This window comes from Salmo salar, chromosome ssa07 (genome assembly GCF_905237065.1).
Source record: "Salmo salar chromosome ssa07, Ssal_v3.1, whole genome shotgun sequence".
In the NCBI taxonomy this organism is placed as follows: Eukaryota; Metazoa; Chordata; class Actinopteri; order Salmoniformes; family Salmonidae; genus Salmo; species Salmo salar.
This window is the reverse complement of record NC_059448.1, coordinates 11300164-11321866: the sequence shown is the minus strand read 5'-3', so window position 1 is coordinate 11321866 and position 21703 is coordinate 11300164. Positions and strand designations below refer to the sequence as shown.

The 21703-nt window shown below is 43.1% G+C and overlaps 1 protein-coding gene across 4 annotated transcripts in view; it reads right to left on the bottom strand.

Annotated features, from left to right (window-relative positions):
* Positions 1 to 3274, bottom strand: part of LOC106608564 (VPS10 domain-containing receptor SorCS2) — a 500590-nt gene extending 497316 nt beyond the window's left edge. For 2 of the 4 annotated variants that reach the window (XM_045721501.1, XM_045721503.1), the window contains exon 1: positions 2803 to 3274. In XM_045721501.1, coding sequence (XP_045577457.1) covers positions 2803 to 3171 — 369 coding nt within the window. In that variant the 5' untranslated portion in view covers positions 3172 to 3274. The remainder of the gene's footprint in view (positions 1 to 2802) is intronic. The other 2 variants (XM_045721502.1, XM_045721504.1) reach the window with 1 other exon arrangement.
* Positions 3275 to 21703: the final 18429 nt, after the last annotated feature.

Genomic DNA, 21703 nt, shown 5'->3' with positions numbered 1-21703 from the left:
ACAACACAATGTAACTCCAAGTCAATCACACTTCTGTGAAATCAAACTGTCCACTTAGGAAGCAACACTGATTGACAATACATTTCACATGCTGTTGTGCAAATGGAATAGACAACAGGTGGAAATTATAGGCAATTAGCAAGACACCCCCAATAAAGGAGTGGTTCTACAGGTGGGGACCACAGACCACTTCTCAGTTCCTATGCTTCCTGGCTGATGTTTTGGTCACTTTTGAATGCTGGCGGTGCTTTCACTCTAGTGGTAGCATGAGACGGAGTCTACAACCCACACAAGTGGCTCAGGTAGTGCAGCTCATCCAGGATGGCACATCAATGCGACCTGTGGCAAGAAGGTTTGCTGTGTCTGTCAGCGTAGTGTCCAGAGCATGGAGGCGCTACCAGGAGACAGGCCAGTACATCAGGAGACGTGGAGGAGGCCGTAGGAGGGCAATAACCCAGCAGCAGGACCGCTACCTCCGCCTTTGTGCAAGGAGGAGCAGGAGAAGCACTGCCAGAGCCCTGCAAAATGACCTCCAGCAGGCCACAAATGTGCATGTGTCTGCTCAAACGGTCAGAAACAGACTCCATGAGGGTGGTATGAGGGCCCGACCTCCACAGGTGGGGGTTGTGCTTACAGCCCAACACCGTGCAGGATGTTTGGCATTTGCCAGAGAACACCAAGATTGGCAAATTCGCCACTGGCGCCCTGTGCTCTTCACAGATGAAAGCAGGTTCACACTGAGCACATGTGACAGACGTGACAGAGTCTGGAGACGCCGTGGAGGACGTTCTGCTGCCTGCAACATCCTCCAGCATGACCGGTTTGGCGGTGGGTCAGTCATGGTGTGGGGTGGCATTTTTTTGGGGGGCCGCACAGCCCTCCATGTGCTCGCCAGAGGTAGCCTGACTGCCATTAGGTACCGAGATGAGATCCTCAGACCCCTTGTGAGACCATATGCTGGTGCGGTTGGCCCTGGGTTCCTCCTAATGCAAGACAATGCTAGACCTCATGTGGCTGGAGTGTGTCAGCAGTTCCTGCAAGAGGAAGGCATTGATGCTATGGACTGGCCCGCCCGTTCCCCAGACCTGAATCCAATTGAGCACATCTGGGACATCATGTCTCGCTCCATCCACCAACGTCACGTTGCACCACAGACAGTCCAGGTGTTGGCGGATGCTTTAGTCCAGGTCTGGGAGGAGATCCCTCAGGAGACCATCCGCCACCTCATCAGGAGCATGCCCAGGCGTTGTAGGGAGGTCATACAGGCACGTGGAGGTCACACACACTACTGAGCCTCATTTTGACTTGTTTTAAGGACATTACATCAAAGTTGGATCAGCCTGTAGTGTGGTTTTCCACTTTAATTTTGAGTGTGACTCCAAATCCAGACCTCCATGGGTTGATAAATTGGATTTCCATTGATTATTTTTGTGTGATTTTGTTGTCAGCACATTCAACTATGTAAAGAAAAATGTATTTAATAAGATTATTTATTTCATTCAGATCTAGGATGTGTTGTTTAAGTGTTCCCTTTATTTTTCTGAGCAGTATATTTATTGACAATGACAATCGTCTATATCCTTTGTCTGGGCACAGCCACCTCCGAAGGCCCTGTAAACTGGGGGGGGGATTCTTCAATTTTCATGCCTATCAATCTGTGCTGGAATCGTAAATGTCCGACCTAGTGAAACTAAATGGCAGCATTTGTCTTCTTTTATTAGGCTGTGCAATATAGGGGGGACCTCAATACGTCGACCTTTCAAAGTAAGGCAATGCCAAGTTAATTAAGGATAACTCAAACATGGCGTCCCAGGCTGTCAGTGTTTGGCTGACTGACAGATGATTCACACTTGTCTCAGTACTGAATCAGTCTGTCTGTCAGAAGTTCTTCATGAATAGAAAATGGGCCCTTATAATACAAAAACCCATTTTCTTTTTTATCGATTTCAATCCAATTCTATGCCAAATCAAAATGTTACTTCAACATTATAGGTTGAGCATTGGCATAGTATTTGTTAGTGTTTGTGGCTGCTATATAGACAGTATGTAACCTGGTAGAGCGAGTCATCTAGTTCATGCCATGTTAGATAGAGAGCGGTCTGGATTATGTTTCTCATATGAAAGAGGCTGCAGGCAAGGCCAGCAGCGGTGGGAAATGTTTCCTTCCAGCTGTACGTTTTCTGTCGTGACAATAGCACCATATTCAACTGATGTCCCTGATAGACACTGCAAGGTCCAGGACAGCTGACAATATTCTACCCAATCACAAAGCCCTCTCACTATCTATTTTTTTCTCCTCTCTCTTGCTGTTTACATTGCGCTGCTAATTACAATTAATTACATGTCAATTAAACTAGGTCATAAATCTCGAATTATGTGCAATTAATTATTTGGACAAATGCCATAAATCCGCTTTAAACTGAAACATTCAAGGTGGATATTAATACAGATTATTTAAACACTTTAGTATCATCATATGACAATGTCAACACCAACCAAGTGGCACTGAGTGGGACAGAAAAAACTGTTTGCCTCCACTGTGCGCACCTCTAAACAAACTGACATCATCATCAATATTTTGTTAGATGCGCACTTGAAGACATGTTGATGCGCTTCAGAGTAGCCAAACAATACAACCGGATTCAATGCCATGAGCAATGAATGCCATGAAGGAAAAATACCTAGACAATAACTTATGTCAATTGGGATGGGCTGTTATGGTGACTGGCGGGTTGTGTAGGCTACAAGCGGGGAACCCAATACATCACCACGGGGTGTAACCGGGACGGGACGGGTACTTACGCTGCTGTTCTCCCCCGTCCAGTGAACCATCGCCTGGTTGTGAGTGGCATCCCCTTTGAGCACGAACGAGCTGCTGAGCAGGGACACTTTCTCTTGGGAAAGCGCTCTCTTGAAGCGCGGGGATTCCACCACCATGTCATTATCACCCAAGTCCTGTCCGAACATTCCGTCTCTCCTGTCTATGCCTATACCGCCACCGCTGTCAAGCATACGATGCGCGTCGCTCCGGTGTAAAACGCCGCTGTCACATCGCACGGGTCCCATCAGTGACATCCAAGCCGAGGCGATAAACACAGCCCGGCACAGGTGCGCTGAAACTGTTCCTTTCGGACGCAGAGGTACCATGGTTCGCGCCATTATAGCGCTCATATCGTGGATACTGACAGAGAGAGACTGCGATTCGAGTGGAAGATAGATAGCACTTACTGTAAGCGGAGAGAGAGGGAGGGAGGCTCGGAGGGATGGAGTGGAACTGGAGCGAGGCCATACAATGGAAACAACGTGCTCGTGTCTGTGTCAACTGGAAGACGCGAGGTGCACATTGCATGTGCGCCATCTGGTGACATATACCCTACATTGCTGTTTCTGAAAGCCTTAATCGTTGAAGACTTAAAACCCCTTCCCACGAACTGATTTTTATTTATTTATTATGTCACCTTAATTTAACCAGGTAGGCCAGTTGAGAACAAGTTCTCATTTACAACTGCAACCTGGCCAAGATAAAGCAAAGCAGTGCGACAGAAACAACAATACAGAGTTACACATGGAATAAACAAGCGTAGTCAATAACACAATAGAAAAAAAAAAGTATATATACAGTGTGTGCAAATGGCATGAGGAGGTATGGCAATAAATAGGCCATAGTAGCAAAGTAATTACAATTTAGCAAATTAACACTGATAGATGAGCAGATGATGATGAGCAAGTAGAAATACTGGTGTGCAAAAGAGAAGAAAAGTAAATAAAAACAATATGGGGATGAGGTAGGTAGATTGGGTGGGCTATTTACAGATGGGCTATATACAGCTGCAGCGATCGGTTAGCTGCTCAGATAGCTGATGTTTAAAGTTAGTGAGGGAAATATAAGTTCCAGTCACTGGCAGCAGAGAACTGGAAGGAAAGGCGGCCAAAGGAGGTGTTGGCTTTGGGGATGACCAGTGAGATATACCTGCTGGAGCGCGTGCTACGGGTGGGTGTTATCGTGACCAGTGAGTTGAGATAAGGCGGAGCTTTACCTAGCATAGACTTATAGATGACCTGGAGCCAGTGGGTCTGGCGACAAATATGAAGTGAGGGCCAGCCAACGAGAGCATACAGGTCGCAGTGGTGGGTAGTATATGGGGCTTTGGTGACAAAACGGATGGCACTGTGATAGACTGCATCCAGTTTGCTGAGTAGAGTGTTGGAGGCTATTTTGTAAATGACATCGCCGAAGTCAAGGATCGGTAGGATAGTCAGTTTTATGAGGGTATGTTTGGCGGCGTGAGTGAAGGAGGCTTTGTTGCGAAATAGGAAGCTGATTCTAGATTTGATTTTGGATTGGAGATGTTTAATATGAGTCTGGAAGGAGAGTTTACAGTCTAACCAGACACCTAGGTATTTGTAGTTGTCCACATATTCTAGGTCGGAACCGTCCAGGGTGGTGATGCTAGTCGGGCGGGCAGGTGCGGGCAGCGAACGGTTGAAAAGCATGCATTTAGTTTTACTAGTGTTTAAGAGCAGTTGGAGGCCACAGAAGGAGTGTTGTATGGCATTGAAGCCCGTTTGGAGGTTAGTTAACACAGGAGATAACATCCTGTCAGAGATGTTGCTGACAGTGGCTTTTTTCCCTGGACTCCATTTGATGTCAGCTGTGTTGTAGGCCTATGTACGCCTTTTTAGGGATCACACCCTGCTGTCAGGTCATATTTGCTCTTATCCAATAGGGTTATCCAAATGGGTGCAACATTACAGAACCTCCAGATAGAAATTGCTGTTGTGTGTAGAACATGACTCTCCCTGCGATGTAGAATAGCTCTCTCTACATCACATTTCTATCTGCAAGGTTCAGAACAAGGTTCAGAAGGTTCCGAACGATGCACCTGACCCCCACCAGAGAGGTGTTTCACTCTCACCAATAATCTGTCCAAAATAAATCCAATGTGTTTCTATGAGCTAAGCTTGTCACCTGGCTTCCCGCCTTTGGGACAATGACTTCCATTGTTACGGTGGAGACATGAGCATCTCGTCATTATATACAGATCTCTACCCTCGCTGAGTAAGCCCCCAGTGTTGACTGTGGACAGCTGTCCAAGAGGTCAAAGTTCAGGTTTAATTCCACTCTATTTGCCATCCTTCCACGTAGATCTAATTAGACACTTGGTTAACCAGGCCAGGAATCTCTACTGTGGTTACTTGATGTCCTATTTTATTTCCCTCAACATTTTGGTCATTTAGCAGACGCTCTTATCCAGAGCGACTTACAGGATCAACTAGGGTTAAGTTCTTTGCTCAAGGGCACATCCACAGATTTTTCACCTAGTCGGCTCTGGGATTTTGAACCAGCGACTTTTCGGTTACTGGCCCAATGCTCTTAACCGCTAGGCTACCTGCCACCCAACAAATCCACATTTAATTAATTGCTTCTATCAGTTTCTCTGAGTGTTTTAATTTCTTACCATCAGTTACTGAGTTACTCAATATGTAGGTTAGACCGTCCAATCACAATGCCGTAAACGCACCCATAACAACACTGTAGAGTCCCTGTACATGTAGACAGGAAAACAAACTGTTAAATAGGAGTCTCTGGGCCCTAGTTGAAAGAACTACATTATGTAGGGAATTGGGTGCCATTTCGTTCGAAATCTCTGAGGCTCCGCGTAGGTTAACTACCTGTGTAGAAAAACTCATCTCTGTAAAGTATGGTTCACTGCCAGGCAGCCCTGGTCCTCCATTTTGTCTGTTGGCTAGTTTGTTTTTGTTGGTTTACAATAAATGGTGAACCACAGGCTGTTTACTATTCATGGATTAGTTGTTTCAGTTGTCCAGAGGATGAGGAGGAGCTGCAGTTTGAATATTTGATGGAGTAGGACCTACTGGAGGAGAGGAGAGGAGAGGAGAGGAGAGGAGAGGAGAGGAGAGGAGAGGAGAGGAGAGGAGAGGAGAGGAGAGGAGAGGAGAGGAGGGTGTGAGAGGGTTCCTTGCTCCCTGAAGTCCTCCTATCCATTTTCTGTATTATTGGGTTTCTCTATTTGTGTCTCTTTTTCACCTGCATCTCTTCCTGCCTAGTCCTTTACCTCCACATCTACCCCCTCTCCTCCCTCCCCCTCCCTCTAGTCCTTTACCTCCCCCTCTCCCCCTCTCCTCCCTCCCCCTCCCTCTAGTCCTTTACCTCCCCCTCTCCCCCTCTCCCCTAGTCCTTTACTTCCCCCTCTCCTCCAGTCCTTTACCTCCCCCTCTCCACCTAGTACCTCTCTGTTTGGTTAACTCATGAAAAGAGCAGACAACACACACATGGCATTGGGAGGAGAGTGGGAGAATACAGATGATGGTGTGTATACACACACACACACTCACCATCATCTGTATTCTCCCACTCTGCTCCCAATAATAAATATATATATATATATATATATATATATATATATATATATATATATATATACACACACATAGTGTGTGGGTGTGTGTATTCAGTACCAGACAAAAGTTTGGACACACCTACTCATACAAGGCTTTTTCATTATAAAAAAAAAAAAATGACATTGTAGAATAATTGTGAATACATCCAAACTATGAAATAACACATATGGAATCATATAGTAACCAAAAAAGTGTTAAACAAATTCTTTGAGATTCTTCAAAGTAGCCACCCTTTGCCTTGATGACAACTTTGCACACTCTTCACATTCTCTCAACTAGCTTCATGAGGTAGTCACCTGGAATGCATTTCAATTAACAGTGCTATGCCACTACAGATTCTGGGTTCAAGTCCAGGCTCTGTTGTAGCCGGCCGCGACCGGGAGACCCATGGGGTGACGCACAATTGGCCCAGCGTTTCCGCTTTAGGGGACGGTTTGGACAGCAGGGGTGAGTAAAGAGGGGGGGGCAGCAAAAAAAAATGTATAAATAAATTTAGTATGTAAATGTAAATGTCCTTGTCCCATCGCACACTAGCAACTCCTGTGGCGGGCACGGTCGTCAGGTGCACGGAATTTCCTCAGACACATTGGTGCGGCTGGCTTATATGTATTCTTTTCCTTCTTAATGCGTTTCAGCCAATCAGTTGTGTTGTGACAAGGTAAGGGTGGTGTTCAGAAAATAGCCCTATTTGACCAAGTCCATATTATGGCAAAAACAGCTCAAATAAGCAAAGAGAAATGACAGTCCAACATTACTTTAAGACATGAAGGTCAGTCAATAGAGAACATTTCAAGAACTTGCAGTCGCAAAAACCATAGAGCGCTATGATAATTAAACTGTCTCTCATGAGGACCGCCACAGGAAAGGAAGACCCAGAGTTACCTCTGCTGCAGAGGATAAGTTCATTAGAGTTGCCAGCCTCAGAAATTGGCAATTAACTGCACCTCAGATTACAGCCAAAATAAATGCTTCACAGAGTTCAACAAACGCATCTCAACATGAACTGTTCAGAGGCGACTGCGTGAATCAGGCCTTCATGGTCGAATTGCTACAAAGAAACCACTACCAAAGGACACCAATAATAAGAAGAGACTTGCTTGGGCCAAGAAACACGAGCAATGGACATTAGACTTGTGGAAATCTGTCCTTTGGTCTGATGAGTCCAAGTGTGAGATTTTTGGTTCCAACCGCCGTGTCTTTGTGAGACACAGAGTAGGTGAACGGATGATCTCCGCATGTATGGTTCCCAACGTAAAGCATGGAGGAGGAGGTGTGATGGTGTGGGTGTGCTTTGCTGGTGACACTGTCAGGGATTTATTTAGAATTCAAGGCACACTTAACAAGCATGGCTACCACAGCATTCTGCAGCGATATGCCATCCCATCTGGTTTGTGCTTAGTGGGACTACCATTTGTTTTTCAACGGGACAATGACCCCAATCACACTTCCAGGCTGTGTAAGGGCTACATTCTTTTGCGAACTACATGATTCCATATGTGTAATTTTATTGTTTTGACGTCTTCACTATTGTTCTATTATTCAACAGAAAATTGTAAACATAAAGAAAAAACCCTTGAATGAGTCGGTGTGTCCAAACTTTTGACTGGTACTGTATGTGATGGTGTAATGCAGGGGCTCATATAGTAGGGCTGTAGTTATCTATGTGATGGTGTAATGCAGGTGGTCATATAGTAGGGCTGTAGTTATCTATGTGATGGTGTAATGCAGGTGTTCATATAGTAGGGCTGTAGTTATCTATGTGATGGTGTAATGCAGGGGGTCATATAGTAGGGCTGTAGTTATCTATGTGATGGTGTAATGCAGGGGGTCATATAGTAGGGCTGTAGTTATCTATGTGATGGTGTAATGCAGGGGGTCATATAGTAGGGCTGTAGTTATCTATGTGATGGTGTAATGCAGGGGGTCATATAGTAGGGCTGTAGTTATCTATGTGATGGTGTAATGCAGGGGGTCATATAGTAGGGCTGTAGTTATCTATGTGATGGTGTAATGCAGGGGGTCATATAGTAGGGCTGTAGTTATCTATGTGATGGTGTAATGCAGGGGGTCATATAGTAGGGCTGTAGTTATCTATGTGATGGTGTAATGCAGGGGGTCATATAGTAGGGCTGTAGTTATCTATGTGATGGTGTAATGCAGGGGGTCATATAGTAGGGCTGTAGTTATCTATGTGATGGTGTAATGCAGGGGGTCATATAGTAGGGCTGTAGTTATCTATGTGATGGTGTAATGCAGGTGTTCATATAGTAGGGCTGTAGTTATCTATGTGATGGTGTAATGCAGGGGGTCATATAGTAGGGCTGTAGTTATCTATGTGATGGTGTAATGCAGGGGGTCATATAGTAGGGCTGTAGTTATCTATGTGATGGTGTAATGCAGGGGGTCATATAGTAGGGCTGTAGTTATCTATGTGATGGTGTAATGCAGGTGTTCATATAGTAGGGCTGTAGTTATCTATGTGATGGTGTAATGCAGGTGTTCATATAGTAGGGCTGTAGTTATCTATGTGATGGTGTAATGCAGGGGGTCATATAGTAGGGCTGTAGTCATCTATGTGATGGTGTAAATTAAAAAGTGAACTGCTCTATTAGGCTGGTAGAATTATGTTTTTTATTTGTATTGAACACCCACAGTATCTGAATAGGGAGATCTCTTTCACCTTAATCAAAACAACATCCAGCTAACCAAGACAGTCCATGGAGCAAAACGTGGTGCTTTTCTCAGTGGAGGGATGGACCAGGGCCTGTATTCATTAAGGGCCTCAGAGTATGACCGCTGATCTAGGATCAGTGTTACCTTTCAGATCATAATGAATAAGTTTAAATGGAAAGATGGGAGCTGATCCTAGATCAGCACTCCTATTCTGAGACCCTTGTTGAATACAGACCCAGGGTGTGTGTTAATATGACACAAAACAACCAGGATCATTCACCCATAACTTCATAGACTCACACACTTCATTGACACAGTCAACCAGCAATAGCATGCTTAGATATTTACAGTTTACTTCACCAGAAGGTTATGCTATTTGACTTGGAACCACGTAATACAGTGAAACTGTATGACCGTTACTGTGAGTGTGACGCAATCACCCAGCGGAATGTGTTAGAATGATGGAAAATGGAACATACATACTGTACATTGGAATGCTAGCCTGGGTTTCTAGCCTGAATGCTAGCCTGGGTTTCTAGCCTGAATGCTAGCCTGGGTTTCTAGCCTGAATGCTAGCCTGGGTTTCTAGCCTGAATGCTAGCCTGGGTTTCTAGCCTGAATGCTAGCCTGGGTTTCTAGCCTGAATGCTAGCCTGGGTTTCTAGCCTGTTTGGGATTTGACCAACTCCTTTTCCATCGCCTTTGCAAACAGTTTGTCTACAAGCTATCTAAGTGTTTGTCAGTTAAAATCATGTTTTGGTGTTGTATTTGCTTTGTGGGCTAACCTCTGTATACTGTGTGACACTTAACTGTATAACGTTAGTTCATTGATGGCCTATAACCAAGACTAAAACCAAGACCACCATTTTATATTGGTGGTGAAGTCATGCATGGCCAAGATCACGTCATCTTCAATCTTGAAACGCCATATAATACTTCAATCATGGCATAGTCATACAATCCCATTCACTAGGAGGACCCACACACCTTGATGGGGTGCTAATAGTGTATCAAGCACGTTTTAATAGGATGTTCCAGTGAAGTAATGAGGTAGCCAGCGATTAGACCTGTGTAACCCCAGGAGTAATTACTTCAGTGGGCTAGTCTAAAACCAATCACCTCCTCACCCTCCCCTCCCTGAGGTTCACTGGATCTCATCTAGACTGTATCCCAGTCAGTACCGCAACCGTCCATTAAGCAACACACACTCTGTCTGTGTGGGGGGGTAGTCAGTGTGTGGGTGTGTGTGTGTGGTAGTCAGTGTGTGTGCGTGTGGTAATCAGCGTGCGTGTGGTAGTCAGCGTGTGTGTGTGTGGTAGTCAGTGTGTGTGTGGTAGTCAGCATGTGTGTAGTAGTCAGTGTGTGTGTGTGTGTGTGTGTGTGTGTGTGTGTGTGTGTGTGTGTGGTAGTCAGCGTGTGTGGTAGTCAGCGTGTGTGGTAGTCAGCATGTGTGTGGTAGTCAGTGTGTGTGTGTGTGGTAGTCAGTGTGTGTATATCCCCGTCAGGACTGTAACCGTCCATAAAGCAACACACACGGGGGTCGTTCTCTTCATGGCCTCCCTCCTCGGGAGACCTACTGTCACGCTCTGTCGTCTGAGATTAAACACCACCTGTCTGATAACTCACCCTGGCCCCACACACAAACAGCATAACGGGTGCAAATTAGTGAAGGACCTTGGTAAGTGCTATGCTCACCCATGAAAGAGATCCTGGAGCGACTGTTTTCATGTTCCCTGTAGGTGTACAGGCACTGACCGGGAAGCAATTGTACCCTCTGCTTCACACAAAGCAACCATTTAACTGTAACTAACACATTACCTAACCAGTTATGATTGATCTTGCATTAACCTTCTGGGGCGCTACGAAAACCCACATGGCACAATGTGATGGAAACTTCTCAACCATGCTTGATTCAGAAGGATAGGACTTCTTACTGTTCAGTCAATGCACCATTCACAATGTCTCATCATTGTATGGGGAAAAAAATGCTCATTGAGAGCAATGGAATGTAAGTGCTGCACCCACATGAAAAAGTACTACTAAATTACTACTACACAAAACCTACTGGTTTTACTACCTGATTGCTATTGAGGTGTAGTAAAAATAAGTGATTTATGTAGTAGTTTAAGTAGTAATGAGTTATAAATTGGGACGTTTCACTAGTGGTGAACACTACATATTACCTATTCAAATCACTGCATACTGTAATTCTTCCTTAAGACTACTGCACTTTTGGTATCTACTACTTAAAACATACATGTTCACTATTGAATTACCACACAATACCGACACATTACTGCTGTATGCCTACTAAATCCCTATTGAATTAGTACACACTACCTACACATTACTGCTGTATGCCTACTAAATCCCTATTGAATTACTACACAATACTGCTGTATGCCTACTAAATCCCTATTGAGTTACTACACATTACTGCTGTATGCCTACTAAATCCCTATTGAATTACTACACATTACTGCTGTATGCCTACTAAATCCCTATTGAATTACTACACAATACTGCTGTATGCCTACTAAATCCCTATTGAACTATGATACATTACTGCTGTATGCCTACTAAATCCCTATTGAATTACTACACATTACTGCTGTCTATAACGATGTGTGCTGAGAGTCGGGAAGCAAGTTCAGGGAGTGAGTGTTTTAATAAAATAAACGGAACATAATACAAAACAAGAAACACTAACAGCACACAGACATGAAACAGAAACAATGACACCTGGGGAAGGAACCAAAGGGAGTGACACATATAGGGAACTAATCAGGGAGGTGATGGAGTCCAGGTGAGTCTGATGATGCGCAGGTGTGCGTAACGATGGTGATCGGCGTGCACCATAACGAGCAGCTGGAGAGGGAGCACACGTGACACTGTATGCCTACTAAATCCCTATTGAATGACTACACACTACCTACACATTACTGCTGTATGCCTACTAAATCCCTATTGAATTACTACACAATACCTACACATTACTGCTGTGTGCCTACTAAATCCCTATTGAATTACTACACATTACTGCTGTATGCCTACTAAATCCCTGTTGAATTAGTACACACTACCTACACATTACTGCTGTGTGCCTACTAAATGGTATCCGCAAAACATCAGTCTCAACGTCAACAGTGAAGAGGCGACTCCGGGATGCTGGCCATCTAGGCAGAGTTGCAAAGAAAAATCCATATCTCAGATTGGCCAATAAAAATAAAATATTAAGATGGGCAAAAGAACACAGACACTGGACAGAAGAACTCTGCCTAGAAGCCCAGCATCCTGGAGTCGCCTCTTCACTGTTGACTTTGAGACTGGTGTTTTGTGGGTACTATTTAATGAAGCTGACAGTTGAGGACTTGTGAGGCGTCTGTTTCTCAAACTAGACACTCTAATGTACTTGCCCTCTTGCTCAGTTGTGCACCAGGGCCTCCCACTCCTCTTTCTATTCTGGTTAGAGACAGTTTTTGCTGTTCTGTGGAGGGAGTAGTGCACAGCGTTGTACGAGATCTTCAGTTTCTTGGCAATTTCTCTCAACGGTAGTGTATATTTACATTTTTATACATTTTTTTTACCCCGCATTTTTTCCTTTTCTGATCTTTGTTATCCACCTGTACAGTAGGTGACGGAATGCACATACAATTGCTGCGAACGACATTATACCAAAGAAGAAGAAGAAAAATAAGAAGAGCGCTCAGCATGTGAGACCAAAACAATGATGGGGAAGAGGAAAGCAACAACAGTAACAGCAGCAACAACAACAACCACAACAAGCACCGTGAGGACCAAGGTGATGGGAGACAGATCTATGGAGCTGTGGAGAGAACACCTGCCTTCTCTGCAAAACCAATAAGACAATGGAAAGACAAGCACCCTGGTGAGCACAGTGGATATTAGAATAGATTAGAAAGTCCATATTGTCCACTTCTGCCCAACCATCCATATTCTGCACCTCCATCTCTTTGTTGGATATTTCTGAACATAATAATGTGCACACTATTTGTTAAAGCAGCTCTCTGTTTGCGCGTCTGCATTTTGTTTCCTACCACAACCGAGAAATTGCAAGGCTGGATAAACTAGGGAATCCTCGTGTAATGTGAGCACCCACGTGCCTGGGTTGAGGATGGATGGAATGAAAGATTTGGGACAAGGAAATCGGGAGATGTAAGCACGTCCAAGTTTTAATTTTATTTCAGAAGTTGTGAATGCCAAGCATTAGAGAGAGTTGGAGGGTGGGAGGGCCAACTTCCGTGCTTCTAATCTCAAGGGGATATTTTCCACAAACCTTCCCATCCAGAACTCCCACTCAATCCAGCTCCCCCCTAAGGTTACCGCCCATCTCCCATCTGCTAAGGAACCCTCCCATCATCCCACCCCTGGTGGTCCGAGCCATTTGTCCACATCAAGGGAAAGTAGGAACTAAGGAATGCCACGCTTCCCTAAGACCGCTAATTGTGACAGATCTGTTTACGCCCAGCTACGCAAACATCTTAATCATAATCAAGGGAGAGGGGGGCTTTCATGCTTTTCTCCGGGCCTAGGGAGACTGGAGGAAATTATGCGATCACACCGAGACATTTACCAGCTAATTAAGCCACAAAGTTATTCCACGCAGAAGGTTAGATGGAGGACACCTGATAGAGACAAGACTTCATGGCAGAAAATTCTATGAGAAGTTTTCAATCAATCAAATGTGTTTATTAAGCCCTTTTTACATCAGCAGATATCACAAAGTGCTTTACAGAAACCCAGCCTAAAACCCCAAACAGCAAGCAATACCAAAGAGTTCAAGTACATTTCCCAGAGACTTAATTCCTTGGAGGATGGGCTTGTGGTTGGGGTTGAGGGAGATAGGGCGGGAAATGTGATCCTTTGTCAATGTCTTACACTGGTTAATGCTCTGCAGTAAGCACCATGCACAAGGTGAATCCGTTCTGTGTCTATAGGGGACTGAGAGGCCCAATAAGGGAACGAAAGCCAACAAATATGAAGGATTTAATGAGAGGGAATCCATCTTTATTCGCACCACTGGGGATTTTCAAGAGACGGATTAACATTTAATGGTCCCGCCGCTCGGAATACAAAGCAAAACTTGCACGGTCCCGAATGGAGACAGAGAGGGCCTCTCACAAACATACACTTCAGTGGGACAATACACCCAGCTCACACACACACACACACACACACACACACACTGATGAACTCAATTTGCAACTATATTCCTCTTTATGTATGACAGGGAATTCAGTCACCAAAAGGACAAGATGGATGAATGTCTGGCTGTCATGAACATTCATCCATACTGGACAGAAAGAAACTCTACATTTCTAATGTATAGAATACACTCTCTTCTCCTGGGCCTCAGACAACAGGTTTGGGGGTTTATATTCTGGATCAGAACAAAAGCCTGCCCAATACATGGTTTTCCGGGACCAGGCTACAGACTCTACTTCAACGCCCTCTATTGACCAATAATGGTATAGCACGTGGGGTTGTCTGTCAATCACAGACATTTATTTTTGTAACACCAAGCAACAGTAGCTATTGTATATGTATAAAGACAAGTGACAGCTCCTCTGTAATGTAACAGTAGCTATTGTATATGTATAAAGACAAGTGACAGCTCCTCTGTAATGTAACAGTAGCTATTGTATATGTATAAAGACAAGTGACAGCTCCTCTGTAATGTAACAGTAGCTATTGTATATGTATAAAGACAAGTGACAGCTCCTCTGTAATGTAACAGTAGCTATTGTATATGTATAAAGACAAGTGATAGCTCCTCTGTAATGTAACAGTAGCTATTGTATATGTATAAAGACAAGTGACAGCTCCTCTGTAATGTAACAGTAGCTATTGTATATGTATAAAGACAAGTGACAGCTCCTCTGTAATGTAACAACCTTGTTAGTCTCATTGTATGAGAACGAAGGATTATGCAAGATCCCTGCTCATAAATAATAAATAGCCTGGCCAATAGGAAACTTGGAACAAATAACCTGGCCAATCGGAAACTTGGCATAAATAATCTGGCCAATAGGAAACTTGTCTCGGATTTTCTATTTGCATGAGAATCCATTAAGATTTTTATGAACAGTTAACTTAACTCTCTCTCTGTCTCTTTCAGGCTGCTCTCTGCCTCTTTCCCATCTCTCTGCATGACATCAGTCCGCTATTTCGGTGATTCTCTTCTGTCACCGTTAACTGTACAGCAGTAGAAGAGAGCGTCCCCAGCCAGGTCCCCAGGGTGTTACAGTCACAATGACTATTCATAAGGAATAGGCCCTTAACCTAGATAAAACCACGGGGGAGGACAACAAACACTCATCTGTCTACCTACTTGAACTTTGGAGAATTGTCTGGAAATAGATGAACGGGTAATGACGTCAGAGAGGTAGCAGACAGATGAGCAGGGATGAGGTCACTGATTCATTTCAGGGGCTCTTGGAATAACCCAGTTATGATGTGTATTACATTTCTTTCAACAACAAAACATTTCACATCATTTCAACCCCAAAAAATCTATATGATGACTTTGAATCAAAGATGGAAAACCTGATTGGATTTGTAAAAAGTCATCAACATAAGGGCATTTCATCTTTTTCTCAACCAACTTTTAAACTAAATCCAATGACATTGTGACATTTGTTGTTGATTTCACTTTGAATTCACATTCGTTGAAAAAAAACTAGACCCATTGGGTATTTAAAACACCTAAAATGTCTTCAAAACATCATAGTCACAAAATGGTTTCCCTAAGAAATAGACTTGCACAGTAATGACAAGGTACAACCTACACATTTAGGGACAAAACCACTCATGTGTTTAAGGGGTGCTTTTATACATTGTATATGTTCTCCATAAATTAGGGTCCCCCTAGGAAAGGTTGCTACCCCATCACACAATGTAATATATTGCATCAGTTAAAATGATCTGTGCTGATCTTTCACCACATACACGAAGGAGATCATTTTGTCTTTTATCTTTGTGATGAGGATGTGGGTGGCTGGGTGTCCCCGCTGCTAAACTCTCCCTCTCAGATCATGTTAGTGTTCAAAGAAAACACAGATACAAGAAGAGTACAGTACATTGGCGAAGACATTCTAATGAGAAGAAACTAAATCTATCTTCTAAGGCATCTTCCTCTTTCTATTTGGCCCCAGTACAGATTTAAAGAGTAGCAATTGATCCTGGATTGTATGGCACAGGCAGCCCAATTCTGATATTTTGCCACTAATTGGTCTTCTGACCAAACAGATCAGATCTTTCGTCAATAATTGGTTAGTGCTGTTTCGTATAACCTTCTCAGGCAATGAAAGAATCATCCTGTTATTATCTGGATCAATGTTTTGGAATGCTCCTTCAGCTCATTGCTAATAGCTTAGCAAAATACCAGATTACAGAATGTCAATTTGCATTTTCCTCCTCTAATTCTATAATTAAAGGTCCAATGCAGCCGTTTTAATCTCAATATCAAATCATTTCTGGGTAACAATTATTAAGTACCTTACTGTGATTGTTTTCAATTCAATTATTATTATTTTTTTTACAAAAATAGCTTCTTAGCAAAGAGCAATTTCTCAAGCAAGAATTTAGCTAGGATTGTCTTGGAGTGGTCTGAGTAGGGAGAGGAAAACTGAAAATGAGCTGTTATTGGCAGAGAAGATTGAAACTCTCTTTCTTATTGGTCTAACTAATTTACTGATGTCACCAGGCAGGCCAAAACCCCATCGTACCAAAACAGGCTGAAATTTTGGATGTTCTCTTCAAACAACTCTTACGCTTAAACCTCATAGTGTGGAAATCTATATAAAACACAGGAAAAAAATGTGGACTGCACTGGGCCTTTAATTGGTTGACACTGAGATTGTGTAAGACATGCTACTCTGAAGCCACAGACTGAACTGGGGTTCTAAGCTGACATATTCATTATTGTAAGAATGTCATACAGCACAGTACCATGGATCATTTAGCTATTTGATTTAGAATTTTAGGACCCCTTTAGGTATGAAAATAATTTGAGAGACAGAGAGGCAGAGAGACAGAGAGACAGAGAGTGAGAGACAGAAAGAGACAGAAAGCGAGAGAGAGACAGAGACAGAGAGAGACAGAGACAGAAAGAGACAGAGAGCGAGAGAGAGACAGAGAGAGAGAGAAAGAGACAGAGACAGAGAGAAAGAGAGACAGAGACAGAAAGAGACAGAGAGCGAGAGACAGAGACAGAGAGACAGAGAGAGAGAGAAAGAGAGAGAGAGACAGAGAGAGAGAGAGAGAGAGAGAGAGAGAGAGAGAGAGACAGAGACAGAGACAGAGAGAGAGAGAGAGAGAGAGAGAGAGAAAAAGAGAAAGAGAGAGACAGAGAGAGACAGAGAGAGAGAGAGAGAGAGAGAGACAGACAGAGAGACAGAGACAGACAGAGAGAGAGAGACAGAGACAGAGATAAATACAAGGGGTAGATATAAAGATTACTGAGCATGATCTGCGGCCGATTTGTTCCCTCACATGTGGCACAAATCCTGTGATGTTTCTTACTTTTTCAGGTCCATTGTCTAACGAGCTGTGGGATAAAAGTAATCATGCCCGTCTGATCCACCAGGAAGATTTATTCGCTCGGAACACACACTTACAAAAATCATGAATCAGCATAATTTTTATGTATATATACAAAGAAGTATCAATAGAAAACAGGTGAAACGAAGTGCAGCTAGTTTACAGTCTTTCCAGCTTCAGTTTGAAGTGATTGTGTTTGAGTTGTTGGCTAGATTCTCTGAACAACAATGTCCTGACGAGAGAGCACATTTTCTATGCCAGGTGAAATCACGCCTGATTAGCTCATTGTTATGGATGTATCCAAATAAATGTCACTAGAAAACAGCTTAAACAAATGCAAATGAGGCTACTTTGTTGTTATTCTGGCTGCCCTGTTTGACGTGACTGTAAGTTAGCCGTAGTTGGCTTGCTAGCGAAGGGATAAGAACGTTGCCAGCCAGTATGGCAATGGAACATTTAGAACCAACGACTGGGTCACGTCCATAGATACGGAACAAAAAGACTGAACGACTGGGTCACGTCCATAGATACAGAACAAAAAGACTGAACGACTGGTCACGTCCATAGATACGGAACAAAAAGACTGAACGACTGGGTCACGTCCATAGATACAGAACAAAAAGGCTTAACGACTGGGTCACGTCCATAGATACAGAACAAAAAGACTGAACGACTGGGTCACGTCCATAGATACAGAACAAAAAGACTGAACGACTGGGTCGCGTCCATAGATACAGAACAAAAAGGCTTAACGACTGGATTGCGTCTCTGGCAACCAAAACGATAGAACGAACGACCAGCAGGCTTAGGTAGCATCTCTAGATTTGTGTCGGGACTATATCTTGTGGAAGGATGAAAAAGTATGAATAAATTAATCAAAATAACCTTTTTAATGAAAATATGTAAATCATTATTTGAATATGTTGGTAACCTGTTGTATAAAAGTGATAATGCCCTCAAAGGCGATGTTCGGAGGATAACAACACACGTGCCAATGATAGTGCCAATCAGATATCCTCCAAACACAAGCTTCTCGGGCATTATCACTTAAGTGGAAATGTCTAGGAGCAACAATGGCTCAGCCTCGAAGTGGTAGGCCACACAAACTCACAGAATGAGACCACCGAGTGCTGAAGCGCGTAGCGCGTAAAAATGGTCTGTCCTCGGTTGCAACTCTCACTACCGACTTCCAAACTGCCTCTGGAAGCAACGTCAGCACAAGAACATTTCATCGGGAGCTTCATGAAATGGGTTTCCATGGCCAAGCAGCCGCACACAAGCCTAAGATCACGATGCGCAATGTCAAGCATCGGCTGGAGTGGTGTAAAGCTTGTCGCTATTGGACTCTGGAGCAGTGGAAACACGTTCTCTGGAGTGATGAATCACGCTTCACCATCTGGCAGTCCGACAAACAAATCTGGGTTTGGCAGATGCCAAGAGAATGCTTGGTGGAGGATGAATAATGGTCTGGGGCTGTTTTTCATGGTTCAGGCTAGACCCTTTAATTCCAGTGAAGGGAAATCATAACGCTACAGCATACAATGACATTCTAGATGATTCTTTGCTTCCAACTTTGTGCCAACAGTTTGGGGAAGGCCCTTTCCTGTTTCAGCATGACAATTCCTCGTGCACAAAGCGAGGTCCATAGAGAAATGGTTTGTCAAGATCAGTGTGGAAGAACTTGACTGGCCTGCACAGAGCCTTGACTTCAAACACCTTTGGGATGAATTGGAACACCAACTGCGAGCCAGGTCTAATCGCCCAACATCAGTGCTCGACCTCACTAAGGCTCTTTTGGCTGAATGGAAGCAAGTCCCCGCAGCAATGTTCCAACATCTAGTGGAAAGCCTTCCCAGAAGAGTGGAGGCTGTTGTAGCAGCAAAGGCCAATGCCAATGACTTTGGAATGAGATGTTGGACGAGCAGGTGTCCACATACTTTTGGCTATGTAACGTGTATTCACACTATCATTTTCTTCAGATAGACATTCAAAAAGTCATTGAAATAACATTTTATAAGCCGTCACAATATCTTTGTGTAAATTATCAACACAAATATTATCCCCATGTCAGCAGAACATTATAATTTAGTTTGACATAGAACATATCGAATGGACTATACAGCAGGGATGTGGTTAATTGAATTTAAAATCCCTGTCAATTCAGAAAGTAAACATAATTCCAATTCAAAATTAATTGAAAAGCATTGAAAAAATGTAAATTAGAACTTCAGTGTACTTCCTGAATTGACTGTTATTGAAATGGAATTGACCCCAACCCTGCTGTACAGCTTCACCTCATTCACGAAGAGAGAGTGTGTTATAAGGACAAGGCTATGGGATTTTTCTTCAAAGATTGTTCAATCCCCCCACCCACTCTCCTCTCCTACATTCTGTTTGACATGCCGCCCGTCTGGCATGTAATGAATGAAATGAGGGCATGCACAAATGCTGCAAGGGTAAAACCACATTATCCACAGTGTTTCTGAGCTGCCTTTTCCATTTGACAAGCCCCAGGACGAATGGCCTATCTTGACAGCCAGACACACTCTGAAGGCCACTTGTCATAACCCTGGTTTTTGTGCTAGAATTGTGCATCAGACGGACAATACAATTTGAGCCTGCTGCTGAGAAAATGTCTCTCTCCGTGCTGCTCCTGTGGAACTTTGAGGTTTTTCAATTGAGATGAAAATTGCCTGAAGGGGGTTTCAGACTAGTTGTATAAAATGTGTGATGGCAAGCTTCCATGGTTTGTTAAATGTAACGAGTCGTAGAGTTGTGTAAAATGTAACCTCTGACAATTCCCTGTGAATAGAACATTGAAGAGGAAAGGGTGGTGTCATATTCGTATGAGGAATTAAAAACAATGTTTCACACGGATATCTCATCATAGCATCAATTCAATTCATCATTACGCATCGTTGTTACCCACCTGTTACATTTTGGGGATAAAAACTGTCCGACTTGCATGAACTTTACAACGACCATAACCAAGTTTCCATCAACGGTTCGTATGCGAGTAAAGTCATACCGTATCAAAAGAAATTAGGACAGCTGTGATAGGTACAATTTTTTTAAACGCCGACAGATCATTTTCTGTTCGATATGGTAGGAACTTTTTTGTTGGTAAAATGAATTATCCTTGAAATGGCGGCGGAAATGCCGTTATGAATAAAAATGTACAGTACCAGTCAAAAGTTTGGAGACAACTACTCATTCAAGGGTTTTTCTTTATTTTTACTATTTTCTACATTGTAGAATAATAGTGAAGACATCAAAACTATGAAGTAGTACATATGGAATCATGTAGTAACCCAAAAAGTGTTAAGCAAATCAAAATTAATTTTTTATTTGAGATTCTTCAAAGTAGCCACTGCTTTGCACACTCTTGGCATTCTCTCAACTAGCTTCATGATGTAGTCACCTGGAATGCATTTCAATAAACCTCTACAGGATCGGTGGTCCCCCACAGGACGGTTGCGCTAACGCAGGCTACTGTGATTAGCATGATGTTGTAAGTAATAAGAAAATTTCCCAGGACATAGACATAGCTGATATTGGCAGAAAGCTTAAATTCTTGTTTAATCTAACTGCACTGTCTAATTTACAGTAGCTATTACAGTGAAAGAATATCATGCTATTGTTTGAGAGTGCACAGCTATGAACTTGAAAAGTTATCAATAAACCAATTAGGCACATTTGGGCAGTTTAGAAATTTGGAAATACAATTGTTCATTGGATCAGTTTAAAACATTGCACATACACTGCTGCCATCTAGTGGCCAAAATCTAAATTGCGCCTGGGCTGGAATAATACATTTTGGCCTTTCTCTTGCATTTCAAAGTTGATGGTACAAAAATATGGAAGCACGTTTTTTTCTTTGTATTATCTTTTACCAGCTCTAATGTGTTATATTCTCCTACATTAATTTCACAATTCCACAAACTTCAAAGTGTTTCCTTTCAAATGGTATCAAGAATATGCATATCTTTGCTTCAGGGCCTGAGCTACAGGCAGTTAGATTTGGGTATGTCATTTTAGGCGAACAT